This window comes from Scyliorhinus torazame, chromosome 3 (assembly GCF_047496885.1).
Source record: "Scyliorhinus torazame isolate Kashiwa2021f chromosome 3, sScyTor2.1, whole genome shotgun sequence".
NCBI lineage: Eukaryota > Metazoa > Chordata > Chondrichthyes > Carcharhiniformes > Scyliorhinidae > Scyliorhinus > Scyliorhinus torazame.
The window spans coordinates 195862592-195883866 of NC_092709.1; the positions used below are offsets into that span (position 1 = coordinate 195862592).

The following is a 21275-nucleotide window of genomic DNA, read 5'->3' on the forward strand; positions in this document are numbered from 1 at the left end:
TATTGATATTCATTTGATTTACTCTTTAACAGCACACTGAATTTGAAATTCGTCAATTGGATTAGTTAAGGTCAATTTGTTGAATACCAAATTGGAAATAATGTCAATATTTTGGGTGACAATGTGCTCAAAAACGATGGCATACATTGAAATGTATTTTAACATTTATCTCTTTGTCATATGTTTCCCAAAAAGAAAGGCAATGAATGGACTTCTGTGACTAAACCCTCAGTGCCAAATGTAACTTTATTATTAATAATCTGATGGTGGCCCATATGCATGGCTGCCATCTAATGTGATGCACATCATATAATTTTGTCAAAATCTGCAAAATTTTCAAATCTACTGGGGAAGAAATCTGTAATCTCAATAAAAATCTATTTTTACCATAGTTGGTCATCCACTGGTGTGAGTAAATAATTTCACTAGCGGTGCACTGTGCCCTAATTCCTTTGCATAGATTCCTGAGAACAGATTTCTCTTAAGCCTAGAATCTGACAGTACGAAAGTGCACATTGGCCCTGAAATTCCATGAGGTTCTCCAGGTCTCCTTTTCTAGCTGCCGACAACCCCAGTCAGCAAAAATAGGGGTTTGTAGCCATTTATACAATTTCTCCAAGAGTCTGTTGGACTCACATTGACGAATCTCCCACACAATTTCTAGACGATTACATTATATATTCTGATGTGGAGATGCTGGCGTTGGACTGGGGTGAGCACAGTACGAAGTCTTACAACACCAGGTTAAAGGCCAACAGGTTTGTTTCAAACACTAGCTTTCGGAGCACAACTGCTTCCTCAGGTGAATGCTGAGGAATTCACCTGAGGAAGGAGCAGCGCTCCGAAAGCTAGTGACATCGAAACAAACCTGTTGGACTTTAACCTGGTGTTGTAAGACTTTGTATTATATATTCTATCAGATAAGGATACACGTCCATGCAAAGTGATCTCACCTACATTAATTTAAAAGCATTATTATTTTGACTTAGATCCATCAGAGTGCTTTGTTGCTTTCAAACAATTGGGCTCAATTCAACTAATTGGGAACAAAGTCCCATAGTAAATGTGTTTAGCCGCATGGTTCCCGGCGCTCGCTGTTCCAAGATACACATGGCTATGAGATCGGGACACCACCCAGCCCAAACGCACTATGGAAGAGTTCCCGGACCCCCGCACCCTCCCCAGCACCCACGCAGATCACCTCACGGCCCGATCGAGCCTCGGAGACCTCAGATGAGCAAATGGGACCAGACGGAACGTCACTTGTGGGGATCTCCCAGGGTATTGGGAGCCCCCAGCTGCATGCCCTTGGACAGGGTAGTTCCATGGCACTGCTGATGCCACCTGGGCATCCTGGCAGTTCCACTGGACACCTTGGCAATGCAAGGCCGGCACCCAGGTGGCACTGCCAGGATGGCAGGCAGGCACTGCCAAGATACCAGGTTGACACTGCCAGGTGTAAGAGACAGGGGGCTGGATTCTTCAAACTCCGACGCCGAAATCGTGGCCGGCACAGGGGCGGAGAATCCAGTTCCTCGCATGGAATCAGAACCGGCGTCGGTTCCCCAATTCTCCGGAGCCCGAAAAGCACATCCCCTTATATGAGGACATTTTTGGAGTCATGCTCCATCATTCTGCACCCCTGACCGGCCGAAGTCCCAACGACATGCATCTAATATGGTCCTGCCGATCGGGATACTTCCATGGCCGTCCTGGTCGGAAGCGGGCCGATCGGAGGGCAGGGGGGGCCTTATACGCGACGGGGTAATGTTCGGGCGGGCGGTCAGGGTCGGGCACGCGGCCGATCGGGGGGGGGGTCTATTTTTAGGGTCCTGCTCCACGGTCTGAGTCCGCCATGGAGCACGGTGCAGCCGCTGGAGGCTGCCGTCGTTCGCATACGCGGTATCTGCAACAAAAGCTGCTCGGTCCACACCGGGTCCCTGCTAGCCCCCTGCAGGACTAGGAATATGTGGCCCTTTCATGCCAGTTTTTCTGGCGTGAAAGTCCACAGTTTTTACGACGGTGTGGGGACTCCCAAAAACAGAGAATGAAGCCCATAATTTATTAACCCATACTAATGGACCACTTGTGGCATTTGATTAAGCCATTGAGGCGGTGATAGGGGATGGAGGGGAGTTGGTTGCTGCAGTGTAGAAACTGCCTATTTTCCATTGACATTGAATATTATTTTCTGATCTGCTCCATCCAAACTACACCAGAATTACACCCAATGCCATATTGACTTTGGAGGCTTTTAGTCATGCAGACAATGTTCCTGATAGCAGCAGGAGTCTAAAATCTACTTGTAAATAAAAGCCCTGAGGCTCATTAAGGGTGCTTCTGCCAAACTGTACTTTAGGAGCATTGTATCTGTTCACTATTCAACTATTCCATAAATCCTTAGCGGCAACAGTCAGCATTGAGACTACACCAGTGTAAACATTTTTAAGTCCTCAGCTGCTTTCAGGCAAGTCTCTCGCAAATAGTTTCAGACTGCCTATAGACTTCTAGGCCTACTTCTGGAAGTGTTGGCCGTGCTAGTCAAGTTTAAAAATGTGGAGTTATTTAGCTGTACCAAGGGCATATTGACTGGAAGATCACACAGAATAAGAGTTGCAAGTCAGATCAAAGAGACCTGCAGCTGCTGGGAGAACTTCTTCCATCTATCATCCTCACTTTTCAGAAATAACTGTCACATTCAGTGCACCTCCTTAAAATGGTATCACTGACATGCAAGTTCCATCCCACCAATCAATGGAGCTGCCAATAAACAACTACAATATTGCTGATAACTTGCCAATCCTAAACAAATACGGCATGAGCCCTCATGTCTCTTGCCAATGTCACTGGTATATATATGAGACTGTTCATTTTGCTCCTGTTTCCTCTTGAATTTCCCATCCTGCAGTCTACAACTTATTTGTTTAGCGGCTAAGATGGAGACACCTGTCGGCAACCAGGCTTCTCCATTTATAACGGGTTACAATTAGTGTTGAAAAAATTGCTTCCCCGAATTGTAATCTAAATATGAAAACTGGGATGACGAAGGAGACATTAGAAGGAATAACCAGTTTGGCCGAAGAATCAGGTTTTACGGAGTATTTTGAAGGATGCTCCAGTGGTGGCAGTGTTAACGGAGGGAATAGCCGAATCAGCTGAAGGCACAACTGCCAATGCTAAAATGAAGGGAATTAAAATGCATAGAGTCAGAAGAGTGTGACTTTGAAGGCAAAGTAGGGGTGGAAAAGGTGATAGAAATGGGGAGAATGAGGTAATGGGTGGAGTTAAATACAGGTAAGAATTTTAAAATCTCAGGTGTTGGGAGACCCAAAGTCAATGCACCTCAGCTGCAATTGGGACTAGCTGCAGGATGGGATACATGTAACATTAGATAAACTGAAGTTTACAGAGTGTAAAGGTTGGGAGGTCAGCCAAGAGAGCATTAGAATAATGAAGTATGGTGAGAGTCAACATTAGATGGGCTGGGGTAAGGTGGGAATTGAGTATGGAAATGAAAATAGGCAGTCTTTGCAATGGAAAGGATATAGATATGGAAGTTCAGCTTGCAGTCAATAGGATGCTGTGAGTATTAAATCCCCATTCAAATGGTTCCTGTGGTGAAGAGGTCTAAATAGGTAAATGTTGGTCATTGCAACTGCTTGTCAACTCCTAAGGTTCAGACTTCCGGGTGCGGCTATGCAGAGCTAGGTCGCATATTTGGTAGCTCCCGCTTGGAACGGACTTTTGGGCTCTTTTACAGGGCCCCCACGGCATTTGTTTGACATTTCCCGGTGTGGCAAGAAGACTGCAACATTCCCCTGACAGTGTCCCCCAGGAATGTTATGTCTTTTGGCTACCAGACCCGGCAGAAACAGTAAAAGATTTGGCTGCAACAGGATAAACAGGGCCTCTTCCAGCATGCAGGTGGGGGAAGGGCAAGCTTGAAGCTGCAAACTGACCTGAGGGCCTTTAGCAAAAGTGAATTCTAACAGCAGAGGGAACAACTGTGAAAAGATCTCACCAAGGCCACTGAAGAAGCGGGGACGAGGCTTCCGGTGGCGGCCATGGAGGAGTAGGTCGCGCATTCGGCAGCTCCCGTCTGGAACAGACTCTTAGACCTTTTTCAGGAGTTTCCACAGACATTTTGGGGCAGATTGGTGAAGCGAACACTGCCAAAAGGATACCTTCTCGAGACTTTTGGGCTCTTTTCAGGGCCCCCAAGGGCACTTTTTCGACGTTTCCCGGTGTGGGAAGGAGTTAATAATAGCTCCCCATCAGTATATAGCTTTAACTAGGAGCGGGGTGACAAAAAAGGTGGTGGTGGACCAGAAGAAGGGAGGGAAGGAGGACAAAATGGCGGCGGGCGGAGACCAGGCAGCGTGGAGGCAGTGGGTGGAGGAGCAACAGGAGGGTATCCAGCGCTGCCTCAGAGAGATTAAAACGGACCTGCTAGAGCCAATGAAGGCTTCTATTGATAAGCTGCTGGAGACACAGATGGCCCAGGGGGTGGCAATCCGGGAGGCTCAACAAAAGATCTCTGACAATGAGGACGAGATCTTAGTCCTGGCGGTAAAGGTGGAGGCGCACGAGGCGCTCCACAAGAAATGGCAGGAGCGGTTCGAGGAGATGAAGAATCGGCCGAGGCGGAAGAATCTGCGGATTCTGGGCCTCGCGGAGGGGCTGGAGGGGCCGGACGTGGGGGCCTATGTGGTCACCATGTTAAACTCGCTGATGGGACCGGGGTCCTTCCAGGGGCCCCTGGAGCTGGAAGGGGCCCATAGAGTGTTGGCGAGGAGGCCCAAGGCTAACGAGCCTCCGCGGGCGGTGCTGGTGCGGTTCCATCGGTTCGTCGATCGGGAGTGTGTGCTCAGGTGGGCCAAGAAGGAGAGGAGCAGCAGGTGGGAGAACGCGGAGGTTCGGATATATCAGGACTGGAGTGCGGAGGTGGCGAAGAGGAGGGCCGGGTACAATCGAGCGAAGGCGGTGCTGCACAGGAAGGGGGTGAAGTTTGGCATGTTGCAGCCGGCGCGACTGTGGGTTACCTACAAGGACCGGCACCATTATTTTGAGTCTCCTGAGGAGGTGTGGGCCTTTGTTCAGGCCGAGAAGCTGGACACAGACTGAGGGTCGGGATGGGCGATTGGGGACTGCGGTGGATATGTTATGCCTATTTTTGGTTCGGGGGGGGGCCTTTGCATTGTTTTGGGTTTCTTTTTCTCTGTGTTTTTCTCTTTCGGGTTGGGGAGGGTGGATGGGGCGGGTTGGGCACTGTTTTGGTTGGTGGCGGGGCCTGGTAGGTGGAGAGCGCGGGATTTTTTCCCACGCCGAAGACTGGGGGGGGCGGGACCGGGGCGGGGAAGCGAGGATTGTTTCCCGCGCTTAGAACGGAGGGGGAGAGCCTGTGAATGGGGAGCGGGAGATGAGGGTGTGCCACACAATGGGAGGAGTCGAAGGGGAGGCGGGAGTGGCCGGGGTCAGCAGGAGTCAGCTGACTTGCGGAAGTGCAATGGGGGGAGTAAACCAGCTAGGATGGGTCCTAGCCGGGGGTGGGGGGGGAATCGAGTTGCTGCTGCTAAGATCAAGGAGGAGCTGGGGCGAGTGGGGTGGGTCGAGACGGGGGTATGCCGCTGTGGGGAACGGGCCGGGTGTGTGGTGCGGGCGCGTGGCTGGTCGAGGAGGGGTCATGGCTAGTCGGTGGGGGAGGGGGGGGCGGGTAGCCCCCTGATCCGGCTGATAACGTGGAATGTAAGGGGACTGAATGGGCCGGTTAAGCGGGCCCGCGTGTTCGCGTACCTGAAGGGGCTCAAGGCAGATGTAGTTATGCTCCAGGAGACACACCTGAAGGTGGCAGACCAGGTAAGACTGAGGAAAGGGTGGGTAGGTCAGGTGTTTCACTCGGGGCTAGATGCCAAAAATCGAGGGTGGCGATCTTGGTGGGAAAGAAGGTGTTATTCGAGGCGTCGAGCATTGTGGCAGATAATGGCGGTAGGTACATAATGGTAAGTAGTAAGTTGCAGGGAGAGAGGGTGGTACTGGTCAATGTGTATGCTCCGAACTGGGACGATGCGGGTTTTATGCGGCGTATGTTGGGTCGGATCCCAGACTTGGAAGTGGGGGGCCTGATAATGGGGGGAGACTTTAACACGGTGTTGGATCCTGCACTGGATCGCTCCATGTCTAGGACGGGTAGGAAGCCGGCGGCGGCTAGAGTGTTGAGGGGATTTATGGACCAAATGGGAGCGGTGGACCTTGGAGATTTGCAAGGCCGGGGGCTAGGGAATTTTCATTCTTCTCACATGTCCATAAGGCTTATTCTCGAATCGACTTTTTCATTTTGAGTAGGGCGCTGATAGCGAGAGTAGAGGATACCGAGTATTCGGCAATAGCCATTTCGGACCACGCCCCGCATTGGGTGGACTTGGAGATGGGGGAGGAGAGGGACCAGCGCCCGCTGTGGCGCTTGGAAGTGGGGCTATTGGAGGAAGAGGAGGTGAGCGAGCGGTTCCGAGGAAGTATAGAGAGGTACTTGGAGACCAACGACAACGGGGAGGTCCGAGAGGGGATGGTATGGGAGGCACTGAAGGCGGTGGTGAGGGGAGAGCTGTTCTCCATCAGGGCCCACAAGGAGCGGAGGGAGCGTGGGGAGAGGGAGAGGCTGGTGGGGGAGACGGTGAGGGTAGACAGGAGGTATGCGGAAGAACCTGAGGAAGGATTGTTGAGGAAGAGGCGCAGCCTCCAGGCCGAATTCGACCTGGTGACCACCAGGAAGGCGGAGGTGCAGTGGAGGAAGGCCCAGGGGGCGGTCTACGAGTATGGGGAAAAGGCAAGCTGGATGCTGGCGCATCAGCTTCGGAAGCGGGACGCAGCTAGGGAGATCGAGAGAGTTAAGGACAGGGGAGGGAGTGTGGTGCGGAGTGGGGTTGGCATCAATGGGGTCTTCAGGGACTTCTACGAGGAATTGTACCGATCCGAGCCCCCACGGGAGGAGGGAGGGATGGGCCGTTTCCTGGACCAATTGAGGTTTCCAAAGGGGGAAGAGGGACTGGTGGCGGGACTGGGGGCCCCGATTGGGCTGGAGGAGCTGATCAAAGGGATAGGAAGCATGCAGGCGGGGAAGGCACCGGGGCCGGACGGTTTCCCGGTCGAGTTCTATGAAAAATATATGGACCCGTTGGGCCCGCTATTAGTTAGGATCTTCAATGAGGCAAGGGAGGGGGGGGCTTTACCCCCAACGATGTCCCGGGCACTGATCTTGATCCTGAAGCGGGACAAGGATCCCCTGCAATGTAGGTCTTACAGACCGATTTCCTTGCTAAATGGAGATGCCAAGGTGCTGGCGAAGGTCTTAGCCACGAGGATTGAGGATTGTGTGCCGCAGATCATCCATGAAGACCATACGGGGTTTGTGAAGGGGGAGACAGTTGAACGCGAATGTGCGGATGCTTTTGAACGTTATCATGATGCCGGCGAGGGAGGGGGAGGCGGAGATAGTGGTGGCGATGGACGCTGAGAAAGCCTTCGATAGGGTAGAGTGGGGGTACCTGTGGGAGGTGCTGAAGAGGTTCAGGTTTGGGGAGGGGTTTGTCAGGTGGGTTAGGCTGTTGTATGAGGTCCCGATGGCGAGTGTGGCCACAAATAGGAGGAGGTCCGAGTACTTTCGGTTGCACCGAGGGACGAGACAGGGGTGTCCCCTGTCCCCCCTGCTTTTCGCACTGGCGATTGAACCCCTGGCTATGGCACTGAGGGAGTCAAGGAACTGGAGGGGGTTGGTGCGGGGTGGGGAGGAGCATAGGGTGTCGCTTTATGCGGACGGCTTGCTGCTGTATGTGGCGGACCCGGTGGGAGGAATGCCAGAGGTAATGAGGATGCTGAGGGAATTCGGGGACTTTTCGGGGTACAAGCTCAATATGGGGAAGAGCGAGCTGTTCGTAGTTCAGCTAGGGGACCAGGAGAGGGGGATTGGCGAGCTCCCACTAAAAAGGGCGGAGAGGAGTTTCAGATATTTGGGGGTCCAGGTGGCCAGGAGCTGGGGGGCCCTGCATAGGCTTAACTTTACAAGGCTGGTGGAGCAAATGGAGGAGGAGTTCAAGAGGTGGGACGCGTTGCCGCTGTCCCTGGCGGGTAGGGTGCAGCCAATCAAAATGACAGTGCTCCCAAGGTTTTTGTTCCTGTTCCAGTGCCTCCCCGTGTTTATCCCGAAGGCTTTTTTCAGGCGGGTGAACAGGAGTATAATGGGGTTTGTGTGGGCGCGAGGGACTCCGAGGGTGAGAAGGGTGTTCCTGGAGCGGAGTAGAGATAGGGGGGGGCTGGCGCTGCCCAACCTCTGTGGGTACTACTGGGCTGCCAATGTGACAATGGTGCACAAGTGGGTGATGGAGGGGGAGGGGGCTGCATGGAAGACTGGAGACGGCGTCCTGTGTGGGTACGTGTCTGGGGGCGCTGGCAACGGCACCGCTGCCGCTCCCTCCAAGGAGGTATACCACGAGCCCGGTGGTGGTGGCGGCCCTCAAAATTTGGGGGCAGTGGAGGCGGCATAGGGGGGAAGTTAGGGCCTCAGCGTGGACCCCATTACGGGGGAACCACCGGTTCGTCCCAGGAAGAACAGGTGGAGGGTTTTCGGGGTGGCACAGGGCAGGCATACGAAAGTTGGGGGACCTGTTTGTGGACAGGAAGTTCGCGAGCTGGGGTGAGCTGGAGGAGAAGTACGGGCTCCCCCCCGGGGAACACCTTCAGGTACTTACAGGTAAGGGCGTTTGCCAGACGGCAGGTGATGGAATTCCCACGGCTACTGCCACACACAGTACAGGACAGGGTGCTCTCGGGGGGGGGAGTGGGGAAGATCTCGGAAACTTACCAGGTGATGCAGGAGGAGGAGGAGGCCTCGGTGGTGGAGTTGAAAGGTAAGTGGGAGGAGGAGTTGGGAGAGGAGATCGAAGAGGGGACGTGGGCAGGTGCCCTAGGGAGGGTGAACTCTTCCTCTTCATGCGCAAGGCTCAGCCTCATACAGTTTAAGGTGCTGCACAGGGCACACATGACCGGGACAAGGATGAGCAGGTTCTTTGGGGGTGAGGACAGGTGTGTTAGGTGCTCAGGGAGCCCAGCAAATCACACCCATATGTTCTGGACATGCCCAGCGCTGGAGGAATTTTGGAAGGGCGTAGCGAGGACAGTGTCGAGGGTGGTAGGATCCAGGGTCAAACCGGGCTGGGTGCTCGCAATATTTGGGGTGGCAGAGGAGCCGGGAGTGCAGGAGGCGAAAGAGGCCGGAATTCTGGCCTTTGCGTCCCTGGTAGCCCAGCGAAGGATTCTCCTTCAGTGGAAAGATACGAGGCCCCCAAGCGTGGAATCCTGGATCAGCGATATGGCAGGGTTCATTAAATTGGAGAGGGTTAAATTCGCCTTGAGAGGGCCGGTACAAGGGTTCTTTAGGCGGTGGCAACCGTTCTTAGACTTTCTGGCAGAACGATAGACATTGGTCAATGGCAGCAGCAGCTCGGGGGGTGGCGGGGGTGGGGGTTTACTTTATTTTTGTTTATGTTATTTACACTGGAACGGTCTGAGGGGGTGTACACACCTGTTGTCTTAAGTCGGGGTGTTAATGTTAATTTATTATTTAGGTACGGGGGGGAGGGGTTTGGGGGGTTGATTTTTTAGATTGTGTTTTGTACTTAACCCTGTTGGGTTCTTTTTTCTTTCTCATTTTGTTATTGATATTTTATGAAAACCTTTAATAAAAAATTTTTTTTTTTAAACTCCTAAGGTTCATTAGAGGGTAATTGTAGCTCAATGTAAATTTCTGGCTCCAAGTGAGAGAAACTTGACATGAACTAATTGGCATTTTTCTCTTATTATAAGAAGATGGTTTAAAATTCGATCAAAGCAAAAGAGCTTGAAGCATAAAGTCTTCAGGGTAGAGAATGTAAGCTATTAAAAAAAAAGACTTTTGCATATATGAATGGATATTAATTTAAATTAATTAACTTTCAGGATGGTTGCTCACTTCAACATAGGTGAAGAAGCACGTGACGTAACCCAACAATGCACAGTAACTTGACAAATGATTCAAAGTGCATAATATTTTGAGATCACAACTGTTTTGACTTTTTCTTATCCAAACTAAATTATAAACTATAACTCTTGCAATTTAAGAGTCAGACACCCCTGAATCTACCACAAAGTAGATATGTTAATCTGGTGCCAAGCAAATGCCATGTGTGACCAAAGAAGTATATGCCATCCAGTGAAGAAAACTTTAAACACCTGCATGAAACACTGCAATGGAAAAAAATCCACTAAATTGCTATTCTGCTAAATTATTTAAGGCTAATTTAAAAAACAATTCAATGCTGCTGTTTAAATTTAAAATGCACTATTAAGTAACAAAACAGCACAGCATCTATTTATAAAGATCAAAATTTATCAAATAATGGTCCTTTTTGTCCATCAGGTGAGTGAAAGTTAAAACATACATTAGGGTATTTAATAGATATCAGCCCACAGTTATTGTATTAATATGAATTGCATACTGAGTATTTAACACCATATTTTGATAATTAACTGAATATAAACATTGCAGAATACACAACTAATGCAGTTTTAAATTAATTTACATTTTGAGGCTAAATATAAATGTAATATTGAATATGTTACAGCAATTATACTGAAACAGCTTTCAACTGCTGCATGCATTTATAAGATTGAATTGATGTGCAAGCAGTGTACTAAGCAAAAAAAGGCAAGCTCCCTTTGTCAGGCGCAATCTTTGGCCAGACACTTACCAGGCGTGCAAGACGAACATCATCAAGATGGAGAGATATAATTTGAAGCAAAAGGAAGAAGGTGCATAAAGCAAAAAGGTGGAAAAACAATGTTTCTCTGAACCCATCGCAGACTATTGGTGGAAAAACCCTGACTCTGCTGCTGTAGAACAATCCAAACCAGTCTGCAACCGGAACTGTACAGACAAATGCTAACAGGCAGTGAAAGCAACCACAGAGGTTGTAGAGCCCTTCTATAAATTATAGCAATGAGTTTTCCTACAAATCAGAGCACAGTGGGGTGGGACTTCCAAGCTCAGTTGTGATTCACAATCAATTGCACTGAAGGTTTGTTGTCTTTCTGTTAAAGGTGCATTACTTGCAAAATGCTTTCTGAAATTCTTGTTATCTAAAGAATTTAAAGATGTAATTTTTACCTTTCAGCTTTCATTTAGCATGACTCCAAATTGCTTTGTTCATTTTTTAAAAAACTATATAAATATGCCTGTATCCCTTAAAGGAGTAAAATGTTTTAAGTAGCATTGACTACAACGTTCTATGATCTTCAGCAAATATCTGTTACAGAACAGGATTGAATCAAGCTTCAGCCAGAGCAGGGGGTCGCCTGCCATATTTGATCAACATACATGTGTTGGTTACATAAACAAAGCTAGAAGAGACATATGTTCACACATAGGGACCCATTCCTCGGAAACAAAAGGAACCTTGGGCTTTTTTGTAATTACCTGGGAGCATATAATTCCCTGCTTCTTTCTCCATGGCAACATCTCAACCAATCAGAGTCAATTTGCCAACCTATAACACCATTTTCCCCTCCTATAACACCCTTTTCCCCTGTAGTATAAATTGTTCTGATCGTTTGAAATTTGGTATTCTTGTATTTGTCCTGATGAGTGCAAAATGAAAAGATTTGGCAAAACATCTCTCTTTTCAATAATATTCAAGTCCTGTACTGTGATTAATGGATGTTTTTTTCTGAGTGGAGAGATCTAGCGACAGTAGCATGCCAAGTGTTTTTCTTTTTTCATTATATACAAACAAAGTGAACTGAGCTTTGCGGGTTACAATATCAGATGTTGCAAATGACATAAAAACAGGGAAGATGGAGAACAAGAGAATTGTAAACAATGTCAGGAGGACTTCCCCAATTGCTCTTGAATAGGTAGCGATGGGCCATCTTCTGGAACTGCTGCAATCTCTACTGATTAATAAATTGACAAGTCTAAGAATGCACCTCTTACTTCCCCCTCCCTCACAAAAACTTTGCTCTTGTACTTTTCCCCCTTTAGATACCAACAAACTTCCAATCTTGGCAGGCAGTGGAGCATAACTAAAAATAGAGCGATGCTAAAGACTCAGCACCATCATTTGATTTCACGCTTGCAGTCACCAATCAGAAATTGACATTGCATTTGTTGTAAAAGAGAAATATGAGGCAGGATCTGCATTTGTGAGACACCAGGCATGACGAGGCATGGGAGGAAAGAATAGTGCAGGTAACAACTCTCCAGAGGGCAAAGTTACACACAGGTTCTGTTGTGGCGAGCTCAGATAAGCACTTGAATGAAACAGCCTATAAGGGGTCTAATAGCAATGCATAACTTTAGCACATTGACAAATCTAACAAAATGCCTATGATCAATGGCAAGGAGCATGAAGGATCAACTTAGCACAGGGCTTTGTACACAGCTTGAAGCCCATGCTTTCTAATCGACAGTGGTCAACTGCGTTTATATGCGGATGGATCAACAATGATGCAGTGTCTTGTGGGCAATGTTGCTGTTTCATTGCAGTACCAGCAGCAACCACCCAATGTCTGGGTGTTGCATTGAATGCTCAAACTGCTGTCATCATGACTGTTGATTACAGTGCTTAAAGAGCTTGTAAGGTATCACAACAGCCTAGCAATCTTCCCTTCAACAGAGGAGTGTTGTGGATCTGTGGATCATGAGCCTGTTGTCTTCTCTCAGAGAGTATTTGTCCTCCCATTCCACAACTTACCAGCAGCCTCAGCCAAACTGCTGCCACCCACGCTGAGATGGTGCAGTCTGCCACCCGACATGGTAGAATTTGCCTGAGACATTTAGTTAATTGCACCTAAAATGATATTATCAGAATTTGAATTTGTGTCAATAGGGTTACAGGTCAGAACAGTGGGAGTAGAGACTACAGAAGACATGTTTCCACTGCCCACATCAGCTGCAAAAATCCGGCATTGGTCAGAACAATGGAAATACCCACGCAGAATCACTCAACTATTTGAGATGATCTAGATCATCTTGTTCCTTTTGTGATATTAACTGCTGAACCATTATGTCAGGAGTAACTTACTTCGATGTCTGAGTATGATGTGATATAACTCACAAAGAAAAGGTACACAATAGCCAGAATTCTTTGGTCGTTGCGATTCACATTTCCCGACCAGCAGCATGCCCTCACGCGCCTGTTTCCCGGTGGTGTGGGGTAGTTTCAATGGGAAACCCCATTGACAGGTGGCAGGAAGATGGAATCCCGCCATCAGCGAACAGTGCGCCGCTGGGAAACATGCGTCAGGGGAACCGGAGACTCTTGCCCAATAATTTAGAGACCAATTGTTTCATTTTTTAAAAATTTACAGTACCCAATTATTTTTTTTCCAATTAAGAGGCAATTTAGCGTGGCCAATCCACCGACCCTGCACATCTTTGGGTTGTGAGGGCGAATCCCACATAAACACAGGGAGAATGTGCAAACTCCACGCAGACAGTGACCCAGAGCCGGGATCGAACCTGGGACCTCGGCGCCGTGAGGCAGCAGTGCTAACCACTGCACCACTGTGCTGCCCCAGAGACCAATTGTTTTAACCTCCATGGGTCTTTTAAAACATTTTTTAAAAAGAATTATACAAAACTTTTACATTGGGTTTCCCCATATACAGTACCCCCCCCCCCCCCCATATGGCATTCCAAGAAACCCGTAGGGAAGCCCCCCCCACCCACCCAAATTCCCCCCCACGAAAGAACACCCCCCCTCCCGGGTTGATGCTGCTGCTGACCTCCTCCTAACGCTCCGCGAGATAGTGAAGGAACGGTTGCCACCGCCTGAAGAACCCCTGCACAGACCATCGTAAGGCAAACTTTATCCTCTCCAGCTTAATGAACCCTGCCATGTCATTTATCCAGGCTTCCACACTGGGGGGCTTAGCGTCCTTCCATAATAGCAAGATCCTCCGCCGGGCTACCAGGGACGCAAAGGCCAGGATATCGGCCTCTTTCGCCTCCTGCACTCCCGGCTCGTCCGTTACCCCAAATAATGCCAACCCCCAGCTCGGCTTGACCTGGACTGTCACCACCTTGGACATAGTCCTCACGAAACCCCTCCAAAACCCATCCAGCGCCGGGCACGACCAGAACATGTGGACGGGATTCGCCGGGCTTCCCGAGCACCTCCCACATCTGTCCTCCATGCCAAAGAACCTTGCCCCTGTCATATGCGCTCTGCGAGTAACCTTGAATTGTATTAGGCTGAGCCTGGCGCAAGAGGAGGAAAAATTAACCCTACTCACGGCATCAGCCCACAGACCCTCATCTATCTCCTCCCCAAGCTCCTCCTCCTCCCACTTGCCCTTTAACTCCTCTACCGAGGCCTCCTCCTTTTCTTTCAGCTCCTGGTAGATCGCCGAGACCTTGCCTTCCCCAACCCATACACCCAAAATCACCCTGTCCTGAATCCCCTGTGCTGGGAGCAGCGGGAATTCCCTCACCTGCCGCCTCACAAATGCCCTCACCTGCATATACCTGAAAGCATTTCCCGGGGGTAACCCAAACTTCTCCTCCAGCGCCCCTAGGCTCGCAAACGTCCCATCTATAAACAGGTCCCCCATTCTTCTAATCCCTGCCCGATGCCAGCTCCGAAACCCCCATCCATCCTTCCCGGGACAAACTAATGGTTCTCCTGAATCGGGGACCAAACCGAGGTTCCCACCTCACCCCTGTGTCGTCTCCACTGCCCCCAGATCTTCAAAGTCGCCGCCACACCGGACTCGTGGTGTACCCTGTCGGCGAGAGCGGCAGCGGTGCCGTCGCCAGCGCCCTCAAGCTCATGCCTACACAGGACGTCATCTCTAAACTCTTCCACGCCGCCCCCTCGCCCTCCATTACCCACTTACAGATCATAGCCACGTTGGCAGCCCAATAATAGCCGCACAAATTTGGCAGCGCTCCCTGTCCCTACTACGCTCCAGAAACACCCTCTTTACCCTCGGGGTCTTATTTGCCCACACAAAACCCCTGATGCTCCTACCTACCTGTTTGAAAAAGGTCTTGGGGATCATAATGGGAAGGCACTGGAACACAAAGAGAAACCTCGGGAGGACCGTCATTTTAACCGACTGTACCCTGCCCGCTAGCGAGAGTGGCAGCACATCCCATCTTTTGAAATCCTCCTCCATCTGCTCCACCAACAGCGTCAAATTGAGCTTGTGCCGGGCCACCCAACTCCCAGCCACTTGGATCCCTAAGTAACGAAAGCTCCTTTCCGCCCTCTTCAACGGTAGGTCGCCTATCCCCTTCCCCTGGTCCCCTGAATGCACCACAAAGAGCTCACTTTTCCCTACGTTGAGCTTATACCCCGAGAAGTCCCCAAACTCCCTTAGGATCCGCATGACCTCCACCACCCCCTCCACTGGATCTGCCACATACAGCAACAGGTCATCCGCATACAGCTACACACGATGTTCCTCTCCCCCTCGGACTAGTCCCCTCCATTTCCTGGACTCCCTTAGTGCCATGGCCATAGGCTCAATTGCTAATGCAAACAACAAGGTGGAAAGGGGGCACCCCTGCCTCGTCCCTCGTCCCTCGGTACAGCTGAAAGTACTCTGACCTCTGCCGATTCGTAGCCACACTCGCCACCGGGGCTCTATATAGCAACCTGACCCAGCTGATGAACCCCTCTCCAAACCCAAACCTCCGCAGCACTTCCCAAAGATACTCCCACTCCACCCGGTCGAAGGCCTTCTCCGCGTCTATATCTGCCACTACCTCCGCTTCTCCCTCCACGATGGCATCATAATCACATTGAGGAGCCTCCGCACATTAGTGTTTAGCTGCCTGCCCTTTACAAATCCCGTCTGGTCCTCATGTATCACCCCGGGGACACAGTCCTCAATTCTTGTAGCCAGCACTTTTGCCAGCAACTTAGCATCCACATTGAGGAGCGAGATCGGTCTATACGACCCACACTGCAGTGGGTCCTTGTCCTGCTTCAGGATCTGAGAGATCAGCGCCCCGGACATTGTCGGGAGCAAGGTCCCCCCCTCCCTTGCCTTATTGAAAGTCCTCACTAGCAACGGGCCTAGCAGGTCCAAGTATTTCTTGTAAAACTCGATCGGGAACCCATCTGGCCCCGGGGCCTTCCCCGCCTGCACGCTCCCCAATCCTTTAACCAGCCCCTCCAGCCCAATTGGCGCTCCTAAACCAGCCACCTCCTGCTCCTCCACCCTCGGGGAGCTCAGCTGATTCAGGAATCGTCGCATCCCCTCTTCCCCCGCTGGGGGCTCAGATCTGTACAGATCCCCATAGAAGTCCCTAAATATCTTGTTTATTCTCACCACACTCTGCACCGTATTCCCCCCGCTGTCCTTAACTCCACCTATCTCCCTCGCTGCCTACCTCTTATGAAGCTGGTGTGCGAGCATCCCGGCTCGCCTTCTCCCCATACTCATACGTCGCCCCCTGCGCTTTCCTCCACTGTGCCTCTGCTTTCCCTGTGGTCAACAGGTCCAACTATGTCTGGAGGTTCCGCCGCTCCCTGAGTAGCCCCTCCTCGGGGGCATCTGCATACCTCCTGTCCATCCTTAAAATCTCCCCCACCAACCTCTCCCTCTCCCTGCCCTCTCTCTTCTCCCTGTGGGCCCTGATGGGGATTAACTCTCCCCTGACCGCCGCCTTCAACGCCTCCCAGACTACCCCCACCTGCACCTCCCCATTGTCATTGGCCTCCAAATATCTTTCAATGCACCCCCGTACCCTTCCACACACCTCCTCATCCGCCAGTAATCCCACATCAAGACGCCACAATGGGCGCTGATCCCTCTCCTCTCCTAACTTCAGCTCCACCCAGTGCGGGGCGTGGTCCGAGATGGCTATGGCCGAGCACTTTCGGGATTAGCGCCCTACTCAAAATAAAAAAATCTATCCGGGAGTAGGCTCTATGGACGTGGGAAAAGAATGAAAATTCCCTGGCCAAAGGCCTGACAAACCTCCATGGATCCACTCCCCCCATCTGGTCCATAAACCCTCTAAGCACCTTGGCCACAGCCGGCCTCTTCCCCGTCTTGGACCTAGAGCGATCCAGTGCTGGGTCCAGCACCGTGTTGAAATCCCCCCCCCATTATCAAGCTTCCTACCTCCAGGTCCGGAATCCGACCCAGCATGCGCTTCATAAATCCGGCCTCATCCCAGTTCAGGGCATATACGTTCACCAGTACCACCCGCGCCCCCTGCAACCTACCGCTCACCATCACATATCGACGTCCATTATCCACTACAATATTCATTGCCTCAAGTGACACCCGCTTCCCCACCAGTATTGCAACCCCACTGTTCTTCGCATCCATCCCTGAATGGAATACCTGTCCTACCCATCCCTTTCTCAGCCTAACCTGATCTGCCACCTTCAAATGTGTCTCCTGGAGCATAACCACGTCTGCCTTCAGTCCCTTTAAGTGCGCGAACACCCGAGCCCTCTTGACCGGCCCGTTCAGGCCCCTCGCGTTCCAAGTTATCAGCTGCTCACACCCCCCCCTGCCGACTAGCCATCTCCTTTTCTAGGCCAGCCACGTGCCCGCGCCTCCCACACCCACCAGTCCCCCAGGCAGCGGACACCCGCCCCGACCACCTCTCCTACGTCCAGCTCCCCTTTGGCCAATGCAGCAGCAACCCTACACCCCCCTCTCCCCCCGCTAGATCCACAACTAGCCCTTTTGCTCCCCCCATAACAGCCCCGTAAGTCAGCTGACTCCTGCTGACCCCGGCCTCTCCCGCCATTACATCGACCCCCCCCCGTGTGAGAATCCCCCCTAGCAGTCAGTGTGCGCTCCTCTCCAGCACCGCCCATCCCCCCCCCCAGCCCCCACCCCCGTCATTCCCTAGCGCGGGAAAAAGCCCGCCCTTTCCTGAGCCGGCCCCGCCCCCTCTGGCGCAGCTTTTGCAGCCTTACTCCAATTCCCCATCCCCGGGCCTCCACTCGCCCTCTTCCTTCGTGGGGGTCTGACCCTCAAACACTCCCCCACACTCTCCCACAGTCTCCCCATCAGATCCCTTCACCCATCCCCATCCAGCACCCAAACCAAAGGAACATTCCCGAAACGTAATAAACACCATATACACAGTAAACATCCCCTCACAACAAACCCTCAATTTGAGTCCAACTTTTCAGTCCGTACAAAGCTCCATGCCTCATCAGGCATTTCGAAATAGTGGTGCCAATCCTGGAACGTGACCCACAATCGCGCTGGCTGCAGCATCCCGAACTTCACCCCCTTCCGATGGAGCACCGCCTTGGCCCGATTGAAACCAGCTCTCTTCTTAGCCACCTCTGCACTCCAATCCTGGTAGATTTGAATCTCCGTGTTCTCCCACTTGTTGCTCCGCTCTTTCTTGGCCCATCTCAGGACACACTCTCTGTCCATAAAGTGGTGAAACCTCACCACGACAGCCCTTGGCGGCTCGTTGGCCTTGGGTCTCCTCGCTAGGACCCGGTGAGCCCCATCTAACTCCAGGGGCCTCGGGAAGGCTCCCGCGCCCATCAGCGAATTGAGCATCGTGCTCACATATGCACCAGCATCGGGCCCCTCCACTCCTTCAGGGAGACCCAGAATCCGAAGATTCTTCCTCCTTGACCTATTCTCCAGGTCCTCAAATCTTTCCACCCACCTTTTGTGCAGCGCCTCGTGCGCCTCCACCTTCACCGCCAGGCCCAAGATCTCGTTCTCCAAGGCTTTTTGCCGCACCTCCCGGATTGCCGCCCCTTGGGCCTTCTGGGTCTCCACTAGCTTCTCAATCGCCGCCTTGATTGGCGCCAGCATTTTGGTTTTCAGCTCCTCAAAGCAGTGTTTAAGAAACCCCTGCTGCTCCTGCGACCACTGCGCCCATGCTGCTTGGTCTCCACCTGCCGCCATCTTGTTTTTCCTCCCTCGCACCTTTCGCTGCTCCAAGATCACTTTTTTCACCGCTCCACTCCTGGTCCAATCCATATAATGTCGGGGGGACCTTGCTGTCACCTTCCCACACTGGAAGCCTTCGAACAATTGCCGTTGGGGCCCCTCTAGAGAGCCCAAAAGTCCGTTCCCGGCGGGAGCTGCCGAACTTGCGACCTACCTAGGCATAGCCGCAACCAGAAGTCACCTCCATGGGTCTTAAGGGGTAGCGATGATTAACTACCCCATGGATCTTGCAGAATACAAGCTCCCCCGATAAGGGGGCAGGGTACCATTAATAATCTATGGTTATGTGATATACATTAATTCAGACGAGACGCTGAGAAGCAGAGAATCGATGCTTTAATAAACTAATTATGTGCTGACTTGTAGCTCCTCCCACACTGCAGGACTGCCCCAGATCAACAGGCTTTATACCTCCACAGCTGGGCGGAGCCACAGGCGGAGCCAACAGCAGCACCAATAATAACATTCCAACAGTACAACAGCAACAACCAATAACAGAACAGCAATAACAATAAGTATATACAGCAGTGGAGCTAACGATACTAATAGAACAGTAGAACAATAGTGAACAGATATACAACAGCCTTACGCAGCCATACGTGGCTCACCACATTCACCCCCTATTAAAAAACAGTCCGGCAGAGGTGAAAGGGACTTACACGTTCAGTCTCACAGGAGGAGGAATTTTATCGCTGCGACCGCCTCAGCTCCGGCTGCGGTGTGGACACTGGTGTCAAGACCTTCTGCTCCGGGAGCACATCGCCCGCACAACAGGGTCCCGGATAGGGCGACGACGCAGAGGCAGGGCTAAAGGTCCCTGCGGGAGATGATGGTGAAGGTGTAGGTGGGGAGGTGGGTGGGGAGGTGGCTGGGAGGGGCGCGGTGATAATGGGCACGGGGGTACCCGGAATAGACAGTTGTGAGGGGTCTCGTTTGTGGCAGTACACAGAAGTGACCGGATGAAATGAAATGAAAATGAAATGAAATTTGCTTATTGTCACCAAGTAGGCTTCAATGAAGTTACTGTGAAAAGCCCCTAGTCGCCACATTCCGGCGCCTGTTCGGGGAGGCTGGTACGGGAATCGAACCATGCTGCTGGCCTGGCTTGGTCTGCTTTAAAAGCCAGCGATTTAGCCCAATGTGCTAAACCAGCCCCTGGATGGAGTGGAGCGCGTCAGGGAGGACCTCTTGCCAGTGGGATACTGGAAGACATCTAGACTGTAGGGCCAGAAGGACGGCCTTCCAGACCGTAGCATTCTCCCTCTCCACCTGCCCGTTCCCCCGGGGGTTGTAGCTGGTAGTCCTGCTCGAGGCGACGCCCTTACTGAGCAGGTACTGACGCAGCTCCTCACTCATAAAATAGGAGCCCTGATCGCTCTGTATATAGGCGGGGAAACCAAACAGGGAGAAAATGCTGCGCAGCGCCCTGATGACAGTGGCAGAGGACATATCAGGACAAGCGATTGCAAACGGGAAGCGGGAGTACTCATCAACAACGTTGAGAAAGTACACATTACGGTCAGTGGAGGGGAGTGGCCCTTTGAAGTCCATGCTGAGGCATTCAAAAGGGCGGGAGGCCTTCACCAGGTGAGCCTTGTCCGGCCGATAGAAGTGCGGCTTGCACTCTGCACAGATTTGGCAATCCCTGGTCACAGCCCTGACATCATCAGTGGAGTAGGGCAGGTTGCGGGCCTTGACAAAGTGAAGAAGCCGGGTGGCCCTCGGGTGACAGAGATCGTTGTGGATGGCCCGTAACCAGTCTGTTTGCGCCCTGACGCATATACCGCAGGACAGGGCATCTGGGGGCTCGTTGAGCTTCCCAGGGCGATACAAGTTGTTGTAGTTATAGGTGGAGAGTTCGATTCTCCACCGCAAAATCTTGCTGTTCTTAATCTTGCCCCGCTGCGTGTTATTAAACATGAAGGCAACTGACCGTTGGTCTGTGAGGAGAGTGAATCTCCTGCCGGCCAGGTAATGCCTCCAGTGCCGCACAGCTTCCACAATGGCTTGTGCCTCCTTCTCGACGGAGTGTCGAATCTCGGAGGCATGGCGGGTACGGGAAAAAAAGATAACAAGCCTTCCTGCCTGGTTGAGGGTAGCGGCCAGAGCAAAGTCAGACACATCGCTCTCCACCTGGAATGGAAGGGATTCATCCACAGCGTGCATCGTGGCCTTGGCAATGTCGGCTCTGATGCGGTTGAAAGCCGAGCAGGCCTCAGCCATCAGGGGAAAAATGGTGGACTTAATGAGTGGGCGGGCCTTGTCCGCGTAGTTGGGGACGCACTGGGAAT

General features: G+C 51.6%; 1 protein-coding gene across 1 annotated transcript in view; it reads right to left on the reverse strand.

The window, feature by feature from the left end:
* gabrg1 (gamma-aminobutyric acid type A receptor subunit gamma1) overlaps window positions 1-10935 on the reverse strand; it is a 229530-nt gene extending 218595 nt beyond the window's left edge. The window contains exon 1 of the mRNA XM_072496690.1: window positions 10779-10935. Within this exon, the coding sequence (XP_072352791.1) occupies window positions 10779-10885 (107 nt within the window). The 5' untranslated portion in view covers window positions 10886-10935. The remainder of the gene's footprint in view (window positions 1-10778) is intronic.
* Window positions 10936-21275: the final 10340 nt, after the last annotated feature.